Source organism: Heloderma suspectum, chromosome 7, assembly GCF_057233095.1.
Source record: "Heloderma suspectum isolate Gila_16-S chromosome 7, 16-S_ref, whole genome shotgun sequence".
Lineage (NCBI taxonomy): Eukaryota > Metazoa > Chordata > Lepidosauria > Squamata > Helodermatidae > Heloderma > Heloderma suspectum.
Window position 1 is genome coordinate 96,074,390 of NC_139464.1, and position 27,125 is coordinate 96,101,514.

At 37.8% G+C, this 27,125-nt stretch overlaps 1 protein-coding gene across 6 annotated transcripts in view; it reads left to right on the top strand.

Annotated features, from left to right (window-relative positions):
• Positions 1–27,125, top strand: part of BRD1 (bromodomain containing 1) — a 42,875-nt gene that overhangs the window by 6,143 nt on the left and 9,607 nt on the right. For 3 of the 6 annotated variants that reach the window (XR_014784462.1, XM_084810946.1, XM_084810944.1), the window contains exons 2-9: positions 901–2,278; positions 5,965–6,121; positions 6,401–6,532; positions 7,644–7,772; positions 8,380–8,692; positions 11,638–11,904; positions 15,513–16,001; positions 26,815–26,950. Coding sequence is in view for 5 of the 6 variants with exons in the window: in XM_084810944.1 (XP_084667070.1) it covers positions 901–2,278; positions 5,965–6,121; positions 6,401–6,532; positions 7,644–7,772; positions 8,380–8,692; positions 11,638–11,904; positions 15,513–16,001; positions 26,815–26,950 (3,001 nt within the window). In the remaining variant the exon portion in view is untranslated. Of the gene's footprint in view, positions 1–900; positions 2,279–5,964; positions 6,122–6,400; positions 6,533–7,643; positions 7,773–8,379; positions 8,693–11,637; positions 11,905–15,512; positions 16,002–23,110; positions 23,368–26,814; positions 26,951–27,125 lie in introns of those variants that run through there. The other 3 variants (XM_084810948.1, XM_084810947.1, XM_084810949.1) reach the window with 2 other exon arrangements.

Consider the following 27,125-nt stretch of genomic DNA (forward strand, 5'->3'; position numbering starts at 1 on the left):
CTTTTCCTCCCCAGCTGCAGTCATGAAGAAAATCGCTTCTCTGAGGCTGTTCACATTTTTAAAAACGTTCTGTTCTAGTTTGTGAACATCTCACATTATTATCAGATGCTGTTAACGTTGTGTATCATATTTAATCTCAGGCAATATGTATTACACATGCAATATTTACAGTGCAATCCTATGCAGGTTTACCTAGAAGTAAGTCCCATTAAATTCATTGGGACTTACTTCCAGATAAGTATGTATAGGATTACTGGTTAAACAATGCATAATGAAAAACAATGTGTAGTTTTATTTTGAATGCTTATGAGAGGTACCTATTGAATATGTCATTAAAACATATTTTAATGTTCATAGTATAAGTAGTCTCTGCTATGGCTGAATAGATTAAAAACCTGCTACCATTATTTTTTCCTAAAATGCATTAATGACGGTTATATTTTTTGCTACTCTTTTGTCCCAGAATGTTTCCCTTAATGTCAGAACGCTCATTTGTTCAATGTAGGGATTGATATGTATGGATGATATTCTGGAGGTGACGGACTCGACCTTGGGGGAGCTGGGGGTGGCGACAGCCGACAGGAAGCTCTGGCTTGGGCTGGTCCATGAAGTCATGAAGAGTCGGAAGCGACTGACCGAATAAGCAACAAGGGATTTTTAGTAAATTGAATTGCTTCCAAACTTTTAAAATTACAAAATATGTGGAATTCTTAATTTGATTTTATGAAAGTATTGTTCTGTTTCATAGTTTTTAAATGTCTTCTTGAAATGCAGGTACTAACTAGGCTTACGTTGGGGGAGAAAACCAGCTAGATGGTTAAGCTGAGTTATACGTTCTTGCTTTCCTGTTTTGTTGTTAAAAGATATAGGTTCATCTTACAATTGTGGTTATAATTTTAGGTAATCAGTACCAAATGAGGAGGAAAGGAAGATGTCATCGAGTATCTTCAGCACGGCACTCTTCTTCTCCATGCAGTATTAAACACTCCCCTACTAGAGAAACCTTGACCTATGCTCAGGCTCAAAGGATGGTAGAAATAGAAATTGAAGGTCGCTTGCACAGGATCAGTATCTTTGAACCCTTGGAGATTATATTAGAAGATGATCTTACAGCCCAAGAATTAAGTGAATGCAACAGCAATAAAGAAAATAGTGAGAGGCCGCCAGTCTTTCTAAGAACGAAGAGACATAGGAACAACAAAGTTAAAAAGAAAAATGAAGCTCTTCCAAGTGGACATGGTATTCCATCTACAGCAAATACTCTTCCAGAGCCCAAAGTGCATATTGTTGAGTACAGTCCACCTTCTGCACCTCGGAGGCCTCCAACTTACTATAAATTCATTGAAAAGTCTTCAGAAGAACTTGATAATGAAGTGGAGTATGACATGGATGAAGAAGATTACGCATGGTTAGAAATAATCAATGAGAAGCGAAAGAGTGATGGAGTCTCAGTTGTGTCACAGAACATGTTTGAATTTCTTATGGACCGTTTTGAAAAAGAGTCTTATTGTGAGACTCAAAAACAGGGTGAACATCAGTCTTTAATTGATGAAGATGCAGTTTGTTGTATTTGTATGGATGGAGAGTGTCAGAACAGCAACGTGATTCTTTTTTGTGATATGTGTAACTTAGCAGTGCATCAGGAGTGTTACGGGGTGCCATATATACCTGAGGGCCAGTGGCTCTGCAGGCAGTGTCTGCAGTCCCGTTCAAGGCCTGTAGACTGTGTACTGTGTCCAAACAAAGGAGGTGCCTTTAAAAAGACTGATGATGATCGGTGGGGACACGTTGTGTGTGCTCTTTGGATTCCAGAAGTTGGATTTGCCAATACAGTTTTTATTGAGCCAATAGATGGAGTCAAGAACATTCCCCCTGCCCGTTGGAAGTTAACATGCTACCTCTGTAAACAGAAAGGTGTTGGTGCCTGTATTCAGTGCCACAAAGCAAACTGCTACACAGCATTCCATGTTACATGTGCTCAAAAGGCTGGTTTGTATATGAAAATGGAACCAGTGAAAGAACTAACTGGCAGTGGCACAACATTCTCAGTGAAAAAGACTGCATATTGTGATGTACATACACCACCAGGTTCTATTCGGAGACCTCTGAATATTTATGGAGAAGCTGAAATGAAAAACGGCCTCTATAGAAAAGAAGGCTCTGCCAAAACAAGGTCTACATCTAAGGTCAGAAAAAAGGCTAAAAAGTCAAAGAAAGCACTGACTGAACCCTGCACAGTTATGCCTGCAGTATCTGCTCCATGTATCCCTCCTCAGAGGTAAGGAAGATAAATATTTTAGCAAGCCTTTTGCTTTATTTTATTTTCCTTGGTCTTCCATTTGTCAGCTTATTGATAGGGAATGAGATTTGATACTTTATGAGTCTGCTCAAATAGTAAATTGTAAGAATAATATTCTTATTCCAAAACATAACCTCTCTATAGAAAAGAGGATAGGTTGGTTTGAGTTCCCTCATATTTAAAGGGAAATCTGTGATGATTCACCTAGAGCCTAGTCCTAATTTAACAATACTGTCTAGTCAGAAATGTGTTTTTTTCCATGAGGTTCTTTGTTTTTTAGTTATATGCTTGTATGTTAGTGGGTCTGTAGTTTGTGAGGTTGGGGGCTATTATATCTTTAAATGTTGTGACTACCTCTAGACATGCAGTGAAGTTAAACATAACACCTTATGCATATTTAAATAATGTTCCTGAACTTTTTATTTTTAGAAATTAACTTAAATTGTCAGTAACTTTCCTGGCCGTAGATCCTTGAAATGAATGCTTTATCAATTATATACACTTCAATTTTCAAGCAAAGTAGAAAATGGTCTTGAAATACAATGTACTTTGTAACGAAATGGATTATTATGCATAGAGCCTAAATTGGAGTTACAAAGCTATTACATTCTTGTATTCATTTCATAGAGAGGCTTTGTGTATTTTGAGCAAGTATATCTGAAGACAACTCTTCAGAGTTGTTGAATATGTTTGGATGTCTTGTGGCTCGTCTCAGAAAACAACTAGGTTGAACTATCTGATACCAGAAACTTTTAAATATTACCTTGTTTATAGTGCTTCTTAATACATCGATTGGAAAATACTTGGGTGGGTCAAATTCAAAATAAATGTATTTTCTAGTTTTCTGCCAATAGTGCAGACACAGCTGTGGGGGGTTGTATTCCATTGTGTGCACATGCCATATATTTTCTCAGCACCTAGCCTATGAATGCCCCCCAAATTTAAATCAAGCCTGAGTTTAAACAACAGTTTCTAGGTCTGGCACAAAATAAGTCCCTTAGTTGATATGTAAAAACAGTTCTTCAGATTGTTTAACATATCTACAACTTCAGTACATTTTCTATAAATAGAAATTCTGAACAACATAATAAGAATTCATTAAGAATATATCAATCTACTTTTCAGCTTACAAAGCTCTCAAGGCAGGTATGAAATGGAAATGCTATGGTGGTATTACATGATATAGAAAGAAGGGTATCCAGCAACCCTGTCTTCAAGTATGTAAACAAAAACATGTGGCATCTTAAAGGCCAACAAATTTATTATGACATAAGCTTCTGTGAACAAAAGTCCACTTCATCAGATGCATGAAGTGTTATCTTAAGTATGTATGTAGTATTTTGTCCTGTTGAAACACCATTAGTCTAGTAATGAGATCTACTGAGGAAAGAATAACTACCACACTTCTACTCATAGTTGAGGATTCTATAATAGCTTGTATCCTGCAAAAACAAATAGGGATGTCTGTTCTAGAGATGTTCATTTCATATATTGAAGTTTCAGAGAACCAATAATGCTCAATTAAGACTGCAGTAAAGCACTAAGCCCCATTGAACACAGTGAAATGTACTTTTGAGAAAGCATCATTTTATTTATTTATGTATCACATTTCTTAAAAGCTTCATAGACAAATCTCTCTAGGCATTATATAGATTAAACACAATAAAGTCCACAAACAATTAAAAATCAGCACAGATGAAAAATTCACTTGACACATAACAGCATAATACCATAAAATATACCATAGTTTACAAAACCTAAAAGAGCCATCAGCAATAGGAGATTAAAACAAAAAAGTCAAATTGTATTGCAAACCTGTTTTAACAGTCAGCACCAACATTTGAACACATTTTAATACCTTCAGAGAATGAGTTAAGGTAAATAGTTGGCCTATCATAAATCTTAGAAAGTTTGGTTATGCATTGAAGTTCTGTTACCTTTAAAGACATTTACTTTTATATAAATGCAGAGCTGGCGCAAATCCAAACAGCACCATGTGCAAGCAAAATTGCTCTGCTCGTGGGGGTGGAGAAGAGTTTGCAATTTTGCTTTTGGATTGCAGCTTTTAGTGCTGCATTGAGTGTTCCCAACCTTTCAGGAGCAGCTTAGGGGGCAGTGTAAAGGGCTGCCTTGGGAAGGGTGGCCAGAAAAGCCTTGGCTTGCATGCAAAACTGGTGTGCATGGTATGTGGATCCTGACTACTGTTATAATATTTTTATATATCATTTGATAAAGTTAGAGAGCAATCCTATGGCCCCTAGACAGAGTCGGGAGGGAGGCAAAGGACACTTTGGCTTCCTGGATCTGAGGTTGGAGACAGTGCTTGCACCCAGAAGTCAGAACTTCCTGCATCCTCCCTCACCGCCTCAGAACTAGTGTGGAAGGAACTGTACTGGCTTTCTCTCCGAGCTTGCAAAGACGACCTTGGAGAAGACAGACAGGAGGCATGCTGGTGGGAAGGGAGAGGAGGGGACTGCGGAAGTGGGGATAAGATCTATCCCCAGCTTTTCCCAGTCTTGTTCCCTCCCCGATGCCTCAGCTAGATGGGCGAAAATGCTTGTCTAGCTAAAATGCAGAGCAGGAGGAGCCCAGAGGCAAAGATAATCTCCATGCTCCTCTTTCTCTGCATAGGATTCCTGTCAGCCTCCGAGTTCAGAGGCTGGCAGGAACCCCAATAGGATTGTGCCCTTAGTGATGTTTCTTCAATATGTAGTGTCTTTAAATACAGATTGCATTTCTGTGTAGGAAACAGTAAGGAGAACCATGTATTATATTGGTTTTTAGCACTCATCTGTAAAGCTCTTTTCCCCAAAAAATATTTTTGCCCATTATTAGAAGATTATATATACCTTCACATTCCTAATAGAATCTTGTATCATCCAGATTAGTGTGCTATGAAGAGATAGCAGGAGGAAACAAGATGCACCTGTTGGTGCGTAGATGAGGCAAACACAGCTGGTATAGTAATAGAAATAAAGCAGTCTGATAAATCAAACTTGTAAATAGCCATTTGCCTAGCTCAGTTGAGAAATTATCTCTAGGGAGAACCTGGAAAGCTTTTGTAAATTGGAAGAGAGTTGTTTCTCTTTTTCTTTTAGCCGGTCATTGTGCCACAAATGACTAACAGGTGTGTGTAGTTATATCTCAAGTCTGCACTACATAACTGGAGTGGCAAAAAATAAATTTAATCAAAGGCAATATGCAATAAGTGTTTATTGAAGAATTTAGGGTGTGGTGATGTTGGGGTACTATTCTGGAACATTCCACTAATGAACTACTATTAAGTAACATGCAAAAGTAATACTCTGAAAGATGAGCTTTTGTACGATACATGTAATTGTTTATAATGCCCTGGATCCAGAGAATTAGTTCCTCATGCCTTAGGGTGTTTCTTGAGCAGCAGACCCTCATGGTGTACGGTAAAGCTTTTGAAACTGAGGGGAGTGCCAAAAGCAGTTTGATGTGGCAGGAGTATCTGCCATTCAGATAATTAAAAAAAAAAAAATTCAACTGAGTATGCCAAAGCCCAAAGTATCTCTTTGGATACCAGGCCATGTAAACTTGTTAACATGTATTTTTGAAATGAGAAATCTATTCTTGATTTTTTAAAACTAAAATTTGCAGTGTTTTGTTACAAAATATAATTTCCCCTTTCTATGCTTTAGATTAAGTAAAATTATGAATCAGGTGGCCATTCAGCGGAAGAAGCAATTTGTTGAAAGAGTTCACAGTTACTGGTTACTTAAAAGGCTGTCCAGAAATGGTGTTCCTTTATTGAGAAGGCTGCAGTCCAGTTTGCAATCACAAAGAAACACACAGCAGGTATGTATGTTTCATAACTCAAAACGTAATTAAGTTACTTCATATGATTTGAGCTGATTATGTATGGCTTAAATAGCTAGGATCATTATAATTGCACATGAGCTGAAAATGAATATATGAGAATGTATATTCCTTCTTGTTCTACAACAGAAAAAAAATATTCCTGGTATCATTGTGAATAGCTTCACATACTAATTAGACTAAAATTGTTTTTGAAATGTTTTCTAGAATAGGAGTTAAGAGTACAATAACATATAAACTGCTCTTTTCTTTCTTAAGAGGGAAGATGATGAAGAAACACAAGCCTTAAAGGAGAAGTTGAAGTACTGGCAAAGGCTTCGCCATGATCTTGAGAGAGCACGGTTATTGATAGAGCTTATACGAAAACGAGAGAAATTAAAAAGAGAACAGGTATGAGAGTAACTCCTTTTAGTATCATTTTGAAGGCAAAACTTGAATAATCAGAGGATTAATTCAAAGGATATATTTAAGATGGCTTTGGTAGCCAACTTATGGTTGCCAAGTTCCTTATCCTTCTCATAATGGGGGAAGGGGCAATATTTTGTTTTTGACATTACACTTAGCTCAAGGTCAAGGATTACTCCTTTCCCCTAGCTCCTGTAGTTAAACTTGTGTTTGCTCCTTGGAAGCCAGTGCTACATTGAGAAGCCTTATTCCTGAGCTCCAAGGTCAGTGAGGAATCAGGAGATTATCTGTGCAGTTGAACTGTGCTTCTGAGGTATTCCAAGCTACCACTTGAAGTGCAGCATAACTGCAGCCGTGATCCCCCACCTGTCCTCAGCTTCAAGGTCAGGAGGAACATTGGGTCTTGTCTGTGTCACATTGCTCTTTGGAGGTGCTTGGAGCATGGGAGCTCCGGACCTGAGAAGTGGGCTGAGACTCCATTCATCAAAAAAGTGAGACACTTTTGACTTCTATATACAATTAACACCCCCAGTAATCTTTCTCCCTTTAATCCAACATAAGTCATGAATTGAACTATAATTCAGAGCTCCAACCAACCAGTCAGCCATTCCCTCTTCCTCTAGCTGCCAACCTTTTTCAACTTCAGGCTACTGATGTTTCTACATGGCTATATATAGGATGAGTCTGTGTCCATGTGTGTGGTGACATATGCCGAAGCTCTTAAACCTTTCAAAGAACGTCATGGTTACATGTCATACAATATGTTTTCTCTCCTGTCAGGGCTAATTCTCTTTCCTCCAAAATGTTATGGTTGCAGTTAGGCATATTACCAAATGCACACACAATTTTATAATTAAACTGTAAATTGTCAAGATGCGGGCAAAACAAATCACAGCTTTACCACCTAAATCAGTGTACTATTATAACGTTAAGGCTTCAGTCCTCCACACACAGAATTACTACTGAGTAAACCTGTTTAGGATTGAGCTTTAAGGCCAATACATTAAACTTAGCTTTGTATTGTCATTATAGCAGTTAAGTAGCTTGTAGTCATATTTGTTAATGAACTGGACTGTATTTCTCTTCCATTGTGTAGATCAAAGTGGAACAGGTTGCTTTGGAGTTTCAGCTAACTCCATTTAGCGTACTACTGCGGTCAGTACTGGACCAGCTACAGGAAAAGGATTCTGCTCGCATATTTGCTCAACCAGTGAATCTTAAAGAGGTGAAACTTTAATCTTTCTGATGTGGTTAGTTGTTCATCAGTATAGAACAATATAAGTGTTAATGGCATTGTTTTGAGGGACATGACAAAATGTTTAGTCAAATATCTGGTGTCACCAGACTTAAACATATAGTTTATTTACATTTAATTTAGAAACAATAAAACAAAACTCTCCTCATTACTTTTTCCAGATGTTGTGAATGCACACAATATAAAATATTTGTCTTATAAAAATAAGATCAATATCTGATTTTTCAACCTATTTGTAGGATTTAATCATAGAAACCTCGAAAATACAGATTATCCTCTGGCTTAGATATTAAAGTTAATTTGACTGTGCTCAGGTCACTTTGTAATAAAAGTTTGCTTTTAAAAGTAGGATGGAAAGAGGAAAGATGGAAAGCAAAGTTTCAGGCTGTACATTTCTTATCTTGACACATTTGTATGACTCTCATTGATTCAACAGATTCATTCTCATGGCAATGTTTGCATTTTATTAATATGGTATAGTCCATTGCCACTTTGCAAAATATAATCTCTTGAGTTTTAATCAAAATGCAAATAATTAAAATATATTCATGTCTTCTTTTTAAAAATTGTACTTCAGGTTCCTGATTATTTGGATCATATTAAACATCCCATGGATTTTTCTACTATGAGAAAACAGTTAGATACCCAAGGTTATAATAATCTCAGTGAGTTTGAAGAAGATTTCAACCTTATTATTGATAACTGTATGAAATATAATGCAAAAGATACAATATTCTACAGAGCTGCTGTGCGGTTAAGAGATCAAGGAGGTGTTGTTCTGAGACAAGCTAGAAGAGATGCTGAGGCAATTGGGTATAATAATGAAACTGGAATGCACTTACCTGAACGGCCTAAACTTGAATCTCCTCCACCTTTTACCTGGGAAGATGGTAAGGACATGTCACAGTAAATATTAATACAGTATTTTCAAGATATTGGGTAGGCTAACAAATTACTTGTCCATATCATTGTTTGCAAATCTGTTGCACGCAATAAAGTGAACATCCTTAGGCATATGGCAAGGATTTCATGTACTTAGGGCTTTCCACAGTGTAGCAGTCCCTGCAGTGCCAATTGCCAATTGTTTTTAAAGCAGCCCAGACATTAAAAAGTGTACTGTGATGTGAAGAAGGGATGAAAGACTAAGGGCACAATCCTATGGAGATAGTCGGCCACCTCCAAACTCAGAGGTGACCGACTATCCAATGCAGGGTGGGGGGAGTGCATCTTCTCCTCCATGCTCAGGCCTCCCTGCATTTGTGCCTATATGGCTGATTGGGGGGGGGGGGGGCAAACAGCACATAGGAAGTGTCATAACAGCGCTTCCACCGTCCCCTCCCCACCCCAGTAATGCCCCCTTTTCAGCCACTCCACACTGCTCTTGCTAGTGCAGAGCCAGGGGCGAACCGCACCACCTGTGGAGGAGAGGGAGGAGAGTCGGTTCCAAGCTCAGTTCCCAGAAAACAAAAAATCCTATGGCCATCTAGCCGCCGTCTAATGGCCATAGGATTGCGCCCTGAATTAATGAAAGACTGAACGTACATATTCTCTATATTGTGATTATAGCGTGCAAGTGACGTTAGAGGAATTGGACGGTGTAATATATTGGGCAGCAAAAGCCTCATAGTTGAGCATGGTAAAAGAACGTAAACAAGTCTGAAGTTATTGTTCCATTTGCATAGAAAGAAGGCAAAGATTTCAACAGTGAGGGTTGATGAGACAATATTTTCCCTGTTCGGTTCTGGATGTCTTCCATGAGTTGACTATGTTCAGTGTTTCACTCAGCCTGTTTCTGTAACTTCAGAATTGGTACATTATGCTTTACTCTTGCTGCAGCTTTCCATTCCTTCCATTAATTCATATGACTTTTCTCCCTTTGCTCTGGTAAGATAAATAACCCTGTCTGTATCATAATGTTCATCCTGTTCTCTGGTTAAAAGAAATGGAACTTGATTTCAGCTTTCACACATATAGAAACAGTTGAAAAATATATATCGAGAGAGCTAACTAAACTCTCCTTAAGCCCCTCGTAGTTTTTTTTTTTCCTCCTTCAAAAGCATATATATATGCACCAGCAGTAGTATGATAGTAATATGTTGATTACTCTGCAGCAAGGTTTCAGAAAAACTGCTTCTCATGCAGAAGTTCATATAAGGCAGGGAAAGGAGCTTTTAAACAATCAAATGATACGTGTGGTGCCATTGCAGCAGTCTTTACAAATTCCAGGGATACATACTGGAAGAACGGCAGAAAACAAATACATCATTGCTGTTTCATAACCATTACAAGATAAATTGGAACTATTAAATCCAGGGAGAAATTCAGAGGGAAGGAAATGCAGAAGTGTCCCTTATATAGGCCATGTTACGTCACAACCTGTTTGAAATAGGATGGCCAAATACATTTGTTGGTCTGATATAGTAACATAGCGAAATGTCTGTGACTTTCAGAACATGAAATTCAGATTAAATTGTCCAAGTAATACTTTCATTCTCAGGGGGAAAAACTTCACTATATTGAATTGGATACAAAAAAATGCTCTTCCACAAGTGGAAGGTATCTTCTGCTTTATGGAATGGCTGTGCTATAACCCTGCTGGAGCATCCACCAGGAAAGTGAAAGGAAATACAAAGGGATTTTTTTTCATTTGCTCTAGACTGCTCAAAGTCTTGCATATGTGGAAGCATGAGAACTGCTATATCACCTATCATAGCTGTGCTTGAAACAAGTTGGAAAGCTTTGGAGTGGGTTATTATTTTCAGATACAAGAAAAATCTGCAGCATAGAATACCTGTCCAAGAGTGGTGTGGAAATAATAGTTTGAATTGTTTCAAAAAAGGTTGGACAGTCACCTATCTTTCTTTATTGTGGAGTATGAAATTCCCCAGCCTACTCCCCTGCACTTGGTTAAACTGCAGCTGTTTGCTATGTGCCTCCCACACTAAGTCCTCATATGCTATGCAGTTCATGTTGCTTAGGAATTTGGGTGGCAGGAAGAGAATGGAGTCATCAAGAGCACTTGACATTGCATCTGAATAGCTGCTGGAATAGTCTATTTATACTGAATATATGAAGCTGCCATATTGACCCAGTTTGCACATCATGTCAACCCAGATTGTTGTTGTTTTTAACCCTGGGTTACCATGAATGAACCAGCACACTGTGAATGAGCCAGGAGGTTCCAACTCTGGTTTGTCAGGGGAGAGACAAGCCAGAGTTCCAGCTTCAGACATCACACTAATGAAGCCAGGAACAGAGCCTCCCATTAGCAGGAGCCAAGCGAACGTGATCAAGCTGTGTGAACTAGAACACTGGCTTGTTCATGATAACCCAGAGTTTTAAAAGTACCCTGGGCTGCCATGACATGTGAACTGGGCCACTGAGTCAGCCCATTGAGTTCAGTGCTGTCTACTCTGACTTGCAGTACCTCTCCAAGGTCTCAGGCAGTGGACTTGCTACCAGAAATACTTTGGAATGGAGATGCCAGGGATTGAACCTGTAACTTTATGCATGCAGAGTCAGTGCTTTACTACTGAGCTATGCCCCATTCCACATTGGTGCAATGTTGTGTCAGCAAAATGCTGTATCAAGGGTATAAAGGGATTTAATACTTTTAAAAGACAGGTGGGGTGGAATTTAATGGCTCTGCTCTGTTAGTCTAGTATAGGATGCTTTTTTAACTGTTGTTGCACTCTTTGCACTGCATCAGCTTCACTAGCAGAATAGAATTCTACTAGTTACTGAGAGTTGTTGCTGCTGCTTCAGTCACACTGTTTAAGCTATGTTCTTAATGCTATGGAAAAAATACTGTTCAATGCCTGTTTTTTAACTTCAGTGGATAGGTTACTGAATCCTGCTAACAGAGTGCACATGTCTTTGGAAGAGCAGCTGAGAGAGTTGTTAGAAAAACTTGATCTCACCTGTGCAATGAAATCCAGTGGGTCTAGGAGCAAACGAGCAAAGCTTTTAAAGAAGGAAATTAACTTGATTCGCAGCAAGATAAGTCAGCAACATCATCAGCCCCCTCAGATTGATTCAGGTATTGGAAGTTTTGAAGAAGAAAATTCAGCATTAGAACAAGAAGGTGAAGGTGAAGAAGAAGGTAAGAGATTTGTTGATTTAAACCAGTATTAATAAGTTGATAGTAACTACCGCAGATGTTTGGGGAAGCTGGAAGAGCTTATTTAGTATTAGTTGTTGGACGTCTTACACTTTTGCAAGCTTGTGTTGGTTTTTAAAGTAGGTTCTAAATTTAATTTTGGTTACTACATAACTGTTGTTTTTTTTAAGTTTTCTTTCACCACTTTCTGTGCCCAGCTTCCAAGAGTACCTTATAATCTAAAATTCCAGAAATTTTCAAGCCATGCTGGGAAAAATGTCCTTCCCTCTCTACTCCATTTTTGTTGAGTGGGCAATGAAAAATTGAAATATATGCTATACATTCTTATCAAACTTAAACTTATTTTACTGCTTGAACAGCATAAATACATGATCTATAACATAGCATATAAATTGTACTATTTTGCATATTATGAAATTTATACAGCAAGGCTATGCATTTTCACTCAGAAGTAAGATCCACTTTATTTAGTGGAACTTATGCTTGCATGGGATTGCAGCCTCAAAGGTGTAAATGCCTATGTTTTGTGCAAGAGAGGTTGTGAATATACCCAACACTAGAGAGAGAGAGATGCAAAGCATTGTACTCAATGCTGCCTAAACAGATGTATCTCCGTTTTTGCCATCTGAGAAGTAGGGGAAAAATAAATGTAGAAAATAATAACTGCACATTTTGTAGTAGACAAAAGAAAGTATAATTTCAACAAAAAAGTCAAATACAGTCAAATTATTAAGCATTAGCAGCATATTGGGATATCAGATTTCTTCCTGACTGAAGCTGTTGACGATGTTCCAAATAACTTCATTGTTAACAAGATAACAGCTCAGAGTCTTACGGCAGTAAAATAAGTTATTTTCTGTATAAACCAATTAGAAATGTAAAATTTCCGGAAATGTTAAGGCGGGAGGGGGCATTTTTTTTTCTGGGGGTTGCAGGGGGACTTCCACTTTGGAAAAATGGAAAAATAAGCAATACTTACTTTTGTAGTGCTCTTTACAGATCTATTGTCACATTGTTGCTTTAAGACAGCCTTCCCCAACCTGGTGCCCTCGAGATATTTTGGTCTTCAGCTTCCATCACCCTCAGGCAGCATGGCCAGTGTTCAGAAATGCTGGGCACTGTAGAGCATCTGGAGAGCATCAAGTTGGGCAGGGCTAATTAGGAACATAGAGTTGCCTTTCTGTTCCTAAATTTATTTTATGTTTAACTTAGTTTGCTCATATAATTACCATTATATCTTAATGAAAGTAAACTTAATAAATTTGTAATTATTATCTGAATACATTAGAACTACATTAAATGACTGTTAGAGCATCAGAAACACAGGACTCTATAGAACAAAAGCCAAACTGTCAAGAATGCACAATGATGACTCTACTTACATGTTGGGAAACTGAGCATAAATGTCAATCAGTAAAATATACTTTAGATCAATAATTTTAATAAGGAATGAAAGAAATAACTATGCTGGGAATGTTACAGAAAAGATTAAAAAAATTTCCCCCCCATGGCTTCATTATTTCCAGGCATTTTACATCGCTAGTCTTTCTATAAAAGTGTTTTTATTACATAGTCTTTAGAAATAATTTTGAGGGGAGTAAGGGCTGGGTAACAATACATAAATATTTTGTCTTAAATTATAAAAGAAAATAGTTCATAATCCAAAGCTGTTCAGTTTTTCCAATTTGGCAGGTGTGGGGGACCATCCTCGGGGAAAAAACAGTTTTTTCCAATGTTTTCTGGGGGGTTTCCAGGCCTTCACATCTCTAAAACCAATAAAAACTCTAATCTGTTGAAACTTTAGTTCTCTGTAGTTTTATGTGTGCGCCTGCAAGTGTTTTTTTCACGTACTGACTATAATGTCAATTAGAAATAATTCCAGAGAGTATAGTAAAACTTGAAAGAGCATGTATGAAGAGGTGAGATTTAAATAATGTGGCTAGATAGCTGTTGCCTTTTTTCAAGTGATTATCCAGCTGCTACACTCCATGGAAAGCTGCATTAGTTGTAGTGCTTCTCACATTTTTACAGATTGATATTCCCTTCCCCCCCTCACATACCTCTTATGGTGACTGTCCATATACCTCACGTGTGCATATCAATTAGCCCTGCAAGACTAAACCCAGCATGATGCGAATAGAGTTCTGCTCTTGCAGTGGGAGTTCCCCTTTCCTTTCTCTCCCCCTCCATGCCTCCCAGACCTGCTCTGGGGGGTCCCGCGACCTTTTGGAGTAGATTTGGGGTGCATGCAGGAGGCAAAGGGAAATTCAGTCCGTTAGTCCATTCTGCTGTTGAATGGACACCACTGAATACATCACACAGTTCTCACAATCATGGCCGCGCATCTTGCCTTGTGTGGTTTTACGTAACATATCAGCTGCCCTTGCTCCTCTGTTTATGACATTTGGGCCTGTTGATATGACTCCCCCTCTAAATAAAAATCCTAAGAAAAGTGAACTGCTTTTTAAAAGTTAGGTTTTAAAGGTGAACTTTTTTAAACCTGTGCAAAACAAAATAAAAAGGTTAAGGAATGAATAAATAATGTATAGATGTTTGAAATTCTTTTTATAGTCAAATATATGAATGAAGTTAAAATCTGAAGCTGGGACTTAGATTGTAGGGGGAAACTGCTCAATATTTTCAGCAGGTGTAAGGGGAAAATATATGAGAGGAAAAACCCATGGGAAATGAAAGCTATCATCAAGGACTGTTTGGGTTCTGACTACACTAAAGCACCCATACAATATTGTCAGTTTTAAGATACTGACAAAGTACTTCAATACAAATAGTTGCTGTGTTTATGTCCTCATGGAGTTCATAGAGATTGTATATGGACTGTTGAGCATTGGAACCTTTTGTGCGTGAAAACAAACATGGTTGACTTTCCCTAGCACATAATTGCTGTAAACAATGTCTTAATTGGCATTGAAATAAATAATGGGGAAAGGAATTGGGAGAAGTATAGTTTGTCTGAATCTTCCCAAATAAGTCTGATAGTTTCTGCCAAGTATTTTCCATTAAGATTTAAGTGCAAGTTTGACTGAATTGAAACTTGTAGCCATAACTATAAGGTTGTGTTGCAGTTCTTAATAATATATTAATTTAGCAAAGCCCCTTATTCTTGCAGTTCAAGGATGCAAAAGTAAAAAAAAAAAGTTAACTGAAAAAGTTTAATAAGTATTATTCAGCTTATTGCATTTAATTGTAAGTACTTTCATAAACAGTTTTAAGTCATGAAATACTATTGGCTCTCACATTATATAGTATTTTAGAGACTTAAATCTTTGACACAAATCAGGTCACTTTTAAGTTGAAATCCATAATACTAAGAATAAGTCCTGTGGTTCCTGTGGGACTTGCTACTATGGAATAAATATATTGAAGATTAGAGCCAATCTTTTCCATGCTTATAGTCCCACATAAATCTAGGCATTAACTAGGATAGTTTGTTTAAAGTTTATGTACATGAGGTGTTATACTTTGTATCAAACAATAAAACTTATTGTGGGCTACATATTTGATACTAAGTTTTATGTAGTAGCTCTTATAATTATCAGTTTTCAAAAATCGAACTTTATTAATTTTTTCAGGAGATAAATCTCCCCCTAAACTTGAACCATCAGATGCATTACCTCTTCCTTCAAACTCGGAGACTAATTCAGAGCCACCAACCCTCAAACCAGTAGAACTCAATCCAGAGCAGAATAAACTTTACAAAAGAGTAAAATTTGGCAATGAATTGTATAGTACTTCCATTCAGAAAGAAATTAATGGACACACTCCAGAACACTTACTTGACAGTAATCTCAGTGAGTCGACTGTTTCTGCTGTAGCTGAGTCATCAACTGATGTAAACAGACGTACATCAATTCTCTTCTGCAAATCGAAAAGTGTAAGCCCCCCAAAGTCTGCAAAGAACACTGAAACCCAGCCAACTTCTCCACAGCTAGGGACCAAAACCTTTTTGTCTGTAGTCCTTCCAAGGTTGGAGACACTACTGCAGCCCAGGAAAAGATCAAGGAGTGCATGTGGAGATTCTGAGGTGGATGATGAGTCCCCTGTAAAGCGTTTGGATACAGGTAAACATTTGCTTCAGTGTTCTTTTTGATGATAACATGGATAAATAATCTATTTAATATTAAAATCATCCACATCCAATTGATAATGTAAATATACAGCTTTATATTTGTTTGTATCTTGATATATTGTGATCTCAGTGAATTTGTTTTATCCATGTTGTCTAACTTCATATTTAGAGGTTGCGTTTTTGCTATAATAGTTGTCTGTGATCTGGTCTTCCTTAAATCAAATGAAAGGTTATTCCTCCAAGCCTTTCCTACTAATCATGTTATAATGTTTGCTTTGTAGTTATTATTGCATATATGGGTTCCTTTGTTTTGAAACATGAGAATAATTTTTCCTATTTAAAAGACAACTGGAGAACTTGTGCTCAAACCCAAACAAAGGTTTTGACCAGTTCCTTTGTTCCATTTTCTGAAGCAGGCCCATATTCAGTGTAAAGTGTAGTTCTGCCATAACATTTATGGATTGGATCCAAGGAACCTTGAGTTGGAAGGAAAATAACTGCAAGTGCCATTCCATGAATGTTTGCACAAGACTTTGTGCTATAGTAGGTACATTCTGTAGCAGTTTTCATGCTTGCTCAGGAACATCTTTGGATTTAGTTTCACTGTTCTCATGCAATGCATATTAGAAAAAGCATATGTGCACTTTTGGATCCAAGCCCATATTTTCAGTTTACCATACACATGCTAAAGACAATTCTCACAGCTTAAGCATATTTCTTAATTATATTAATCTGAAAAAAGTGTGTACTTCAGTCTTCTGAAAATGTTATGGTAAGTAACTGGCTTCTTAATCATTGCACTCAGTCTCAGCATAGATTGATCCAAGAATTCATGTAGTGCACAGGAGCTCTGATGTGACAGCAACTCCTGCATGGTCAGGGGTTTCTTCCTGTTGAAGTCAGAGCCAAACGTTCACCTGATCAGGCATTTCACATACATATTGGGACACGTGGACGTCTTCTAGATGTGAGAAGTATGCAGCAATCCTATCTGCAAACTTGTGTGACTTTTTGTTAAGCATTTGAGCTAGGTTTTTTACCCCTCAAAAATATTTGCGTCAGGAAATTCAATTTCTTACCTAGGTGCACGTTGCTATTTGTAGAAAAAAGGTAAACAAATACTTAAAGCTTACATATTGAGAAGTTATCAAAATGTATGCCAAATCAATTCATAAAATGCAGTATTGTCAGCAGCTCAAGAGGATTGGTTATCTTTATCTGTGCATATACACTTCTTTATAAATTCCTCTTCAGAAACATTCATTCTGAATCCATGTACCAGAACCATTAAAAGATCCGTGAATCAAACTATTAATGTCTAGCTAACTGTTGAGCATATGTATCTGTTCCTGTTACATTCTTTAACACACAGTGTGTGCGTGTCCAGATTAAATATAGTACCTAGTCCTACAAATAATAATACAGTTATTATGAACATGTAAAGCCCAAATTATGGCTCCATGGTGGTGTTTCATTGACTTTGGGAATGAATGTTTATAATTTTCTATAGATTGCTCTATAGCAATATTTCAGAGCAATTCAGAATTCAAGATTAAAATATGATAAATTAGTAAACAACATCTAACAATACAAAATAATTAACACCCAGGTTTTAAAAAAAATTCAGTTGAAAACCTAATTCATTTACAGTAGGGGTGGGCAACTTGCAGGGCTGCATGCCGACCCTGCTGCCCACCCAAATTGTTAACAAATAAATAAGGTATCTAGAGCAACCTTCTTGACCTTTTAGTGCTCCATAGCTGCTCCAGGTACCTGTAAAAAAAAGGTTCTGGAGCTGCAAGGGGAGGTGTGGCCCATGGGGGGGAGTTCTGGGGGGCAAAAATGGCCCCTGTACCACCCGAAGTTGCCCACCCTTGATTTAAAAGCTCCCTGAATTAAAAAGGGGGTTTATTTACTGTTTAAAAGTCAATAGAAAGGATGGCAGAAAAGCCTCACTAAGCAGGGCGGGGTGCCTCTTAACAAGTAGTTCTAGATTTTATGACTACCTGTCATGCGTCAGATGGTGGGAAGCACTTAAAGAACCTCCTTAGATGACCTCAGTGCATGGAGTAGGGGGGATAGATGAGAAGGAGTGTTGCCTCACATAACCAGGACCCAGGGTGTGTGTCAGCACTTTGAATTGGGCCCAGAAACAAAAAGATAGCTGATGTAAGACCCTTAGAAGTGGTGTTGTGTCATCCTGTTGGCCTATATTAGGTGAACTTTTAAACACTGAAACTTGGACCATTTGTTTCCAAACTACCTTCAGAGGCAACCGAATGTAGAGTGGTCTAATGTAGAGATTAACAAGGCATAGATTATGGAGGCATTAGCCTAGTTATCGTGGAGAGGACATAGCAGAAGCACCAGATGGAGCTAGAAAAGGTCACTCCTGCCATAGCTGTTGTGTGATAATCCATGAGTACCCCTGCAAGCTGCTGTTCTATATTTTAGGGACATGTGATCCCCATTTACATACTCCTCAGTCTAAGGCCCCATTGGTTATTACCATCCTGGCCTTATGTAGATGTTACCTGATGAACTGTATCTTACATTAAGAACTTATTTCCATCTTGAATGGCCCTGTGTAGATGTAACATTTTTGAAGTTGCCATGGTTAGGAGATCTGGAGCAGACTTGAGTGCTCTTCGCTCCCTTGTGCATTCTCCCACTTCAGTTTATTGGTTTGCTTTAGACATGAGAGCCCTGGTTTCAAGGACAATGTTTGCCAGCATTTACCACTGTTAGCCCCAATGTAGATGTAACACCACATCATACTTAAAGCAAACCATGAAAGGGAGAGGGAGATTTGTGTGGAAAAGGAGAGGCAGTGTTTGAGCTCATTATACACAGCCAGTCTTCTAAACATGGTTAGGTAATAGAGAACATACCCCAGCCACCCACCCTTGGTGGGTTTGGACATCACAACAGCTGTATCCGGCAAGGGTAATTATGATAGTTAGGCAGTTCATAACCAGCGCACCTGGGGAGGGAAGATAAGCCACGTGGCTTATTTTCCCTCTATGACCATGCAAACCCACCATATGTTTGTATTAGATCAAAATGTATATAATTCTAAACAGTTCTCAGGGTCTACTTGACACATGCACAATAGGGTTTGATTATGCTGTCCTTGTGTTTGAGCAGCTTGAGTTTAAGCATAAGCTTCTTGACAGGCATATTTCATGTAATTGTTGAGTTAAGCCGCTTTATTGGTTTGCAGAGGTAGAAAGTTTTGGTGGTTTATCCTTTCATTGTCTGCTTGAAGCAGCCGAAGTAGGGCAGTTTCCAAGTACCTTGTCACAAGTATTCTGTTTCCAATAGTAGTAAACCAAATACTTTGGTAAAACTCACAAGCAGGAATTATAGTCCACCCCTAAAGATACACAGACCTATGATACAGTGAACTTGGTGATTTTAGTGTGTGATCTGACTAACATAAGTGCTGTTAGATGTCCTAACTACTGTCTTGCCTCCATATCATTTTTTTTCTGTGACCAGGAGCTCAGTTGAAGAGAATGTGATGGGTATAGGTTTTCAACTATGATCATTCAAGGGAAGCAGCTGGTAGATTATATTGGGCTGAGCAAGTTAGTCACACTTCAGTTCCGTTGAAATCAGTGGGACTTAAGTTACACTAATTGCAGTTGGACCTACATGCGGTTAACTAGCTCTGGATCCAACTCACCGTGTCCTGCCTCTTGATGGGTATTGGGTTACTGGGAATGCATCATATGGCAAGCTGTTCTGTGGTCTACTCCAACTCTCATATGCTAGTGAAAGTGATATTGAAACTGACAAAAGACTAAAGAGTTTGGGTTCTGTGGTTGAGTGTCCACCGCCAGCATTTCCCACTGCAGTTTCTATCAGTGTTCCACAGAACTGTGTTGATGCAGAGAGAAATGTTCTTTGTGGTTACTCCATTATTATTTTTTAAAAATCATCAGACAACTTCTCTGAGTACCTACTGGGCTTATTTTAGTAGCCACAGGGGGTGACTAGTATTAAAGTCAATATTTTACAAATAGAGCCTTTTTTTTTTTCTTGTCTAGAATCTCCACTGATCAAAACTTTCCTGCATATGTTCTTCGTGCTTATGCTCATACTCCCATAATGGGAACATAGCGAACCCCCAAACCAAAGTATACCTCCTCTTGCTCTTTTGATTCCCTCAACTGGTGATGCACTAGCTCATGGTGGACTCCCTTTTTTAACATGTGTGTTCAGAACCTCTCCGCTGAGCAGTTATGTACATTAACCTCAGACAGGTAGACAGACAGAGAAAATGACATACCACAAGTTCAGGAAAGATCTTCAACCACAAGTCCTCAAATGCTGCTTGTCTTGATAGCCAGGAATTATTTGTGGTCACCATAAATCTGCTCCCCTGCATCCTCTGGAATGCACAGAGGGCTTGAGAGGTTGGCAGGATCTTCTTTCTTTTGTGTGGGGGTATGGAGAAGTAAGAAACAGTGGGAGTTGCTCCCAGCGCTTGAAGGGATTCCTACTGTTTCTTTCCTGATCAAAACAGCAGTGGAACTAAGACTCTTGTGGGTAAGGATCTGTTCTGCTTGCTACAGGCCGTCTCTTTTGACAGATGGGTATTTTGATGCCTGCTCCAACTGTCCCCTACCAGTGTTTCAAGCAACATTGAATGCATACTTATGAGGAATCTTATCCCTTTCATGCTGCTGAACTATGTGCTTGAAAATATTTTTTTTATTGGTACCACATTCCAAAATTTAAGCTAACACAAAAACTACTGGGGTATGTTGGACACCACAGTGTTAAAAGAAAAGGCAAAACAGAGAACAAAATACGTCTAGGTAAAATAGTGGCCTCATAGTAAATAATACAAGGGCTCCAATGTACCCCAATAGCCTAATAGGGGCTTTCCCCCAAAGAACATAATAAATAAGAAATCAGTGCTATTAACTCCTGTGTCAAGCTAATGCCAATTTGTAGCAGAATTAACCCCGTAAGGTAATATTTGTTCCTGGGACCTAACACATCCCTGCTGTGCTTTGTAATGGGGCTTTTGTATATGCATGGCAGTGTACAGATTTTTTTTTTTTTACAAAAACAAAAATCTTCTACAGTGCTCTTGGAGTGGTATGACCTCAAAATATGTTAGGGAAAATAACTTGACATTTTATGTGCATCATAAATTTCATTTTTTATGAAGTTTGAGATGGAATGGACTCTAGTTAGCTTAGTTGTTAGTTGCACCTTCTCATTCATTTCAACAGGGATAAATTGGAATGGATAGCAAGTTAAATGTATTTTTTTTTTAAATGGAAAAGGTGTGGTGGGAGATGAAATGGCACAGGAAATTCTCCACAGTTGTTGAGAAGTACATGTATTCCACAATAACCCCATTAGCTCAGGAATATTAAATTCTTGCAAAACCTAGAAAGAATATGGTTATAATCCCCAGCCCAGAAGCAAGGTTTTCTATGATATTGGTTGTATCAGTGGCACTAGTTTAAAAAGAAAAATAAATACTCTAAGATTGTTATATGTGTGTGTTTCTGTTCAAAGCCTCTTATATACAACTCTACTTTAAACCATGTAGACATTCCATAAAACTAGAAATTTATAAAATCTCTGGGAAATGTCAGTACAGTAAGTGGCTCAATATTTTCCTCTTTGGCTTTTGCTGCAGTCTTCACAAGACTTTCTAGTAGTCTTCTTGTAGACTGTGAACAGTTTGAGTAAAAGGATTGCAAGGTTGCAGTCCATTTCATTTGATTGCATATAATGGAAATATGTTTCACTGCTCCAGTCTTTTTCAAATAAGTATCTTGAAGGAGGCTTGCATGTATTGTGGGTGTAAACAACTGTTCCTTCTGGCTTTCAAAAAGAAAAGGCTGTTTCTTTCTGGATCCTAGATGTTTATGCTATCTTTTGAAGTCTGTTTGCAGAAAAATGCTCTTCCTAGTGTTCTTATGACTGTATTTATCAGAATTCTAGCTTAGTGTGTAGTTGACATGAGTATAGGATTGGCAGGAAAAAATTATAAGCTATCCCCTAAACTGGAAAATAGCATCTTGTTTTTGTTAGAAATAATTGAAAATGATAAAGTTGTACTATACTTAAAATGTTAGCAAGACCATTCTGTGAATATGTCTCCATTGTGGAAAAGCAAAGCTCTTTCTATACTTTTCTACACAGCAATGTTTATACGGAAAAATTGTGGGATGGTTCCAGAAAGAAGATGCTGAGTGTGCCCTTGGAATTGTGAAACCTAAATGCCCTCAAGCCCATTTCCTTTCTCTTGGAGAAATTGACAATAATTAGAAATGTTGTTTCTGAAACACTCTGTATTACAGCATAAGATCTAGCAGTTGACTGCAGAGGACATTGTTCTAAATAATTCTCTTAACACATTAAAATCTCCTGTGTTCGGAGGCTCTATTAATTTGTTATCCAGTACATAGATTCCCAAGATGTTTTTCATCAGCAGTTCATTCTGTGGATTCCCTGCTTTCTTTGAACTTCTTAACCACTGGTAAAAGCAAACTTTGGGAAAAGAGTAAACAGTTTTGTAGTTAGTTAAATCCAAACCTACAACTATGTTTCCTTTTTAAATTTTCATGTACTGAAAACTAATTCAGTAGCGTCTTGTGACCCTAGACATGTTAGCCTACAATATACACTCCAAATTCACATGTGCAAGATACTTTCTTTGCTAATGTCTTTCTGCACTGTTTAGGCATCCTCAGAGTTACTGGTGTTGACTTCTAAATGTAGGTGCATAGCTAACATTTGAAATTTATAGGAAAAATTTATCTGTCCTCTTCTTTCACTGGAAGGCAATCCTGCAAAAAAAAAAAAAAAAAAAGTAGCCCATTATCTATATTAAAAATGCCCCCTGAGTTCCCTGCTGCTACTGCTTTCAGTGATGAGCAGTTGATTCAAAGTGGAGACTATTTCAGTCTTTCACTTTCAAATTTTATATTAAATATGGCTAGTAGAATACATGGATAGTTTGCATAGTTTTTGCTAATCTTGCTCTGGAAACTGCTGGGAGGAGGGCTTATTTATTTAAAGCTCTTTTTCCTTTCAGTAAGACTAAATGGCTTTTTCACTGTCTTCCAGGTTCTCATATTAACTAATATGCTGAGTATTTATCTATTTGGATCCTAATTATTTTCTATTATCCTGAACACGGACTGGAATTCAATGTAATGATCATTTTGGAACGCAGAAAGACAATTACATTTCAAGTAATTATTTTGGATCATGTTGGAGACACCAGCCATCCTTAAAACAAAATCAATATCTTGAACACTGTTGGAGGAAGTCTTTGATATATATGAACCTATGCTCTTCATTCAGTATATTTCCCTATCTCCGTAAGTTATAAAGTTATATGTTGCAATCTATGTGACATAAATTGGTCGCAGTTTTACCAATCCCCAGAACTCTTACCTCAAACATGCTCCTTGTGGGTTGATTGGTTAAGAATGTTTCTTTTCATCTCCATTACTCTGCAAACCAATCTAATCTTCCCTTGGCCAGGATTTAAACTTCATAGTACTTACACCAAATTTGGTAACCATTTTTCTGTCCACCTTTATTTGGTTTCATAAAATATGAACATCTGTATATTAGGAAATAAAAAGGAGACGGAAGTAGTTATTGAAACATAAATAAAATTTTACACAAAGATATGATTTTACACAAGCACTGAGTGGCAAAAAAGTGCCAATGTAGTTGCCTCCATCTCCTTGATGGTTGAAAATGCTTGCCTGCTGTAGCCTCAGCTGATGTCTAGATAAGCCTGCCCAATCCTGTATTCTTCAGTTATATAGAGAGGGAATTGGTTAAAATCCATTTTTGACTACTTAAAACCAAGGAGATATTGAATTCCTAAATACAATATCTTGTGTTTACTTTTTCGCATTTGTAATAATATTTCTCAACTTGTAATATGTTTCCCTTGCCTTCTGTTCTTTCAGAATTGCTTGCTTCTTCATTAAGTTTTTGGACAGATCAGTATACAATACTTATCTGGTGGGGAGTGGTCTATTTGATTTTTATATATGTTAACTCTGGCATAGCAGTGTTAAAGTACTCAATCTATGTTCAGATACTGGGTTTTTGCAAGAGAAGTTTCCCTCTCAGTGTTTGAAAGTTTGAGTAAAAACATGATTGTTCTGTAGAACAGTTTCATTAATAGTAGTCAAAGAGCCCTTTACAATTCCTGGGGCACCTTAACAGGCTTATCATGTGGCATGATGTTGTGTAGACAAGAGCTTATTTCATCAGAAATGAAGTAGATCTGAAATGGGCTGTTGGCCATGAGCTTTCATAGGCAGTTGGCATCTAAGATGCCACAAACTCTTCCATGTTAAAACAGACGAACATGGCTTCTCTTCTGAATGTTATTCAGAATAGTTGTAGCAAAGAATGGAGTGTTGTTAGCTGAAGTATTGCTTGGTACAACTTAGTGGAAATTTATAAACATGGAAAGATCAGGAGAAATTTAACAAGCCTTTGAAATGGCATTTGAAGCAGATTTCAGGGTGCATCTAACAGAACATCTCAATTGCAGAAGAGGTTGAGTACTGATTCTCAGACACACCATTGCCCAACAGATCATTTTCTGGGACTCTGTGCAGCTCCTAAGTGCTTTTGCCCTCATAATAATCTAACTATTTTTGTTAAATCGTTTGCATTAATACAGTTACGCTACCTTGAGCACCATGTTTTGGTGGAAAAGTGGGATATAGATCAGGTAAATCTTATTGGCCAGCCCAAAATGGTATATGGAACTGTGTCTGTTCCCAGCAGCATCTCTTCTGTGTAAATAGTTTGTTTACCTTTTTGTGTTTTTTTAAATACATTTTGCGTATATTTTTTCAACTCAGCAGAGCTTAAGTCATGGAATACTGTGGGGATGTAGGGAATTAAATTTCAGTTGCGTGTGGTTTCAAACTCTTGTGCCTGGGCTCGTATAGAGGTATATGAGCAAGTGTTTTAAACTGCACTGTTCTAGTTTAGGTCTTATATATTCTACTTTCTCCTGTGCAGCAAAACAAAAAACCACACACACACAGCTCAATTCGTCCCATCATACTTGTAGGTAGTGCTCAAAAATTCCAGGCAGGCTGCTCCTAGAAATACGATGCTGGCCCTTCAAGCTCCCGCTCTCATCCCCTGTGTGTATATATTACTTGGATTGGGTTCAGATTCACTTGCTTTTCAAATTCTGTTACATTTATGTTTACGTGTATAATTGTGAATAATTTTTTTTCCAACTTAAGTTGTTCCATTTTGGAGGAGGTTGGAGATCTTCTTGCATGAGGATTTAGCCCTGTAACTGCTTTTTCTAATAGTTTTTTTTCACTAAGATTTGTGCACATATTTACTGTTCTGAGTAATGGAATCATCTTTGCCTATGCACTATCTCACAGAATGGTCATATACACAATTATGGATTGGAATTGTTTAATGTGGAAACTTCAGGAAAACTTCACAGGTAACATGGCACAAACTGTTGAATACTATTTTTCACATTGGTTTCCCTGTGCCAGCATATTCCAATGTAAGGAAATGTGTGTCCTTAATAGAGAGAGGCCAATGTCTGCACCCCACAACTATATACTATTCTGTACCTACTTTCATGTCAATTAGCAGTATAATTAGCTAATGTTAGGTAGGAAAAGATTCTGACATTGCTTCCCAAGTTATGTGAACGTATTTCCTTCCACCAGAGCATATGTAGGTACAGGGAAATCGTAGTATGAGAAGTCACTGTTAGGTTTTGTCTGCATTCTGTCTTATAGCTGGTTGTCTCTGGTTTTTATTGCAGCAGGTTCATACACTGTTAGATTGACTGCTATGTGATTTGAACATCACATGATACTTGTCTTAACTTAAGAAAAATTATTTCTTCCATAGAGGTTTTTTTGTTTTTTGTTTTTAAACTCATTGGAAACACCTGATTTAAGGCCTCCAAAGATACATAATTTCTTGCTTAGACTGTTCACCACAAGAACATTGACAGTCTTTATCACTATATCCTCTACAAGCTTGATTGGTCCATTGAACCATCTCTCAAATGTTTCCTTGTGGTTATTAGACTACTTCGTCCCCAATTCTGAAGCAAAATAATGCATAACTAAAATAACTAAAAATTAAGAGCTGTCAGACTGCTTGGGTTGTGGAGGTTTGGACTTGTTCAGTATTGTGTTTGGCTTCTGTGCAGTCCTATCTATGGGACAGAAACTGTAGACAGTAGGGTCAGATTTTTTTAGACTCTAATGGAAATAAGCACTTTTGCCCATCTATGACTGAGTCTCATCTACCTAAGTGCTCAGGGATGAGGGACGGTAACCTTCCATTTTCTTCTGACCAGTGGATGAGCAGAATGTGTGCACTCTCTCACAATTTGGATGGCTTAAGTGCTGTATTTACTCATACCTTTGCAATTTTAGGCAATAAGTTTTCGAAGCCGTTATTTAATGAGGTTTTAGTCCTGTTTCTTTTGTTTCTTCAAACTTGGTTCTGCATGTATTAAGATCAGCACTGTTTGGTATGTCTTGTAATGATCATCAGTTCCTTTGACTTGACTTCCTATTTCTTCACTGGTGTCTGCACATTTTTGCATGCTTCTCTTATTTATCTCTTAATTATGTAGCATTTTCTCTTCTTGCACATGTTACAGCTCTATTAGCAGAGACTCTAAAACATGCACTTGAAAATATATATATATATATGTGTGTGTGTGTGTGTGTGTGACATGTCTAAAAATGTAATACACTTTCAAATTATGTTTTTCTCTGTTAACTTGCCAGGTCTTTCAAATGGTTTTGGGGATGGTAGTAAAGACTCGGAATTAGATGAATCTCCAGGGAGAAAAGTTGAACCTCGTCGCCGTTGTGCATCAGAGTCTAGTATATCCTCAAGTAACAGCCTATTGTGTAATTCAAGGTAAAAACGTGGTGTCTTTAGCCTAAAATACAATCAAAATACAATGACTTGGATTTAGACTACCCATGAGCAGAACTCTGCTCACGGGATGCTCCCAGTGGAGGAAGAGGTGGAGGCAAGTTTCACCAATTCTTCCTTTCACCAATTCCTCCTTTCTCCTGCACCCCCTGAAAAT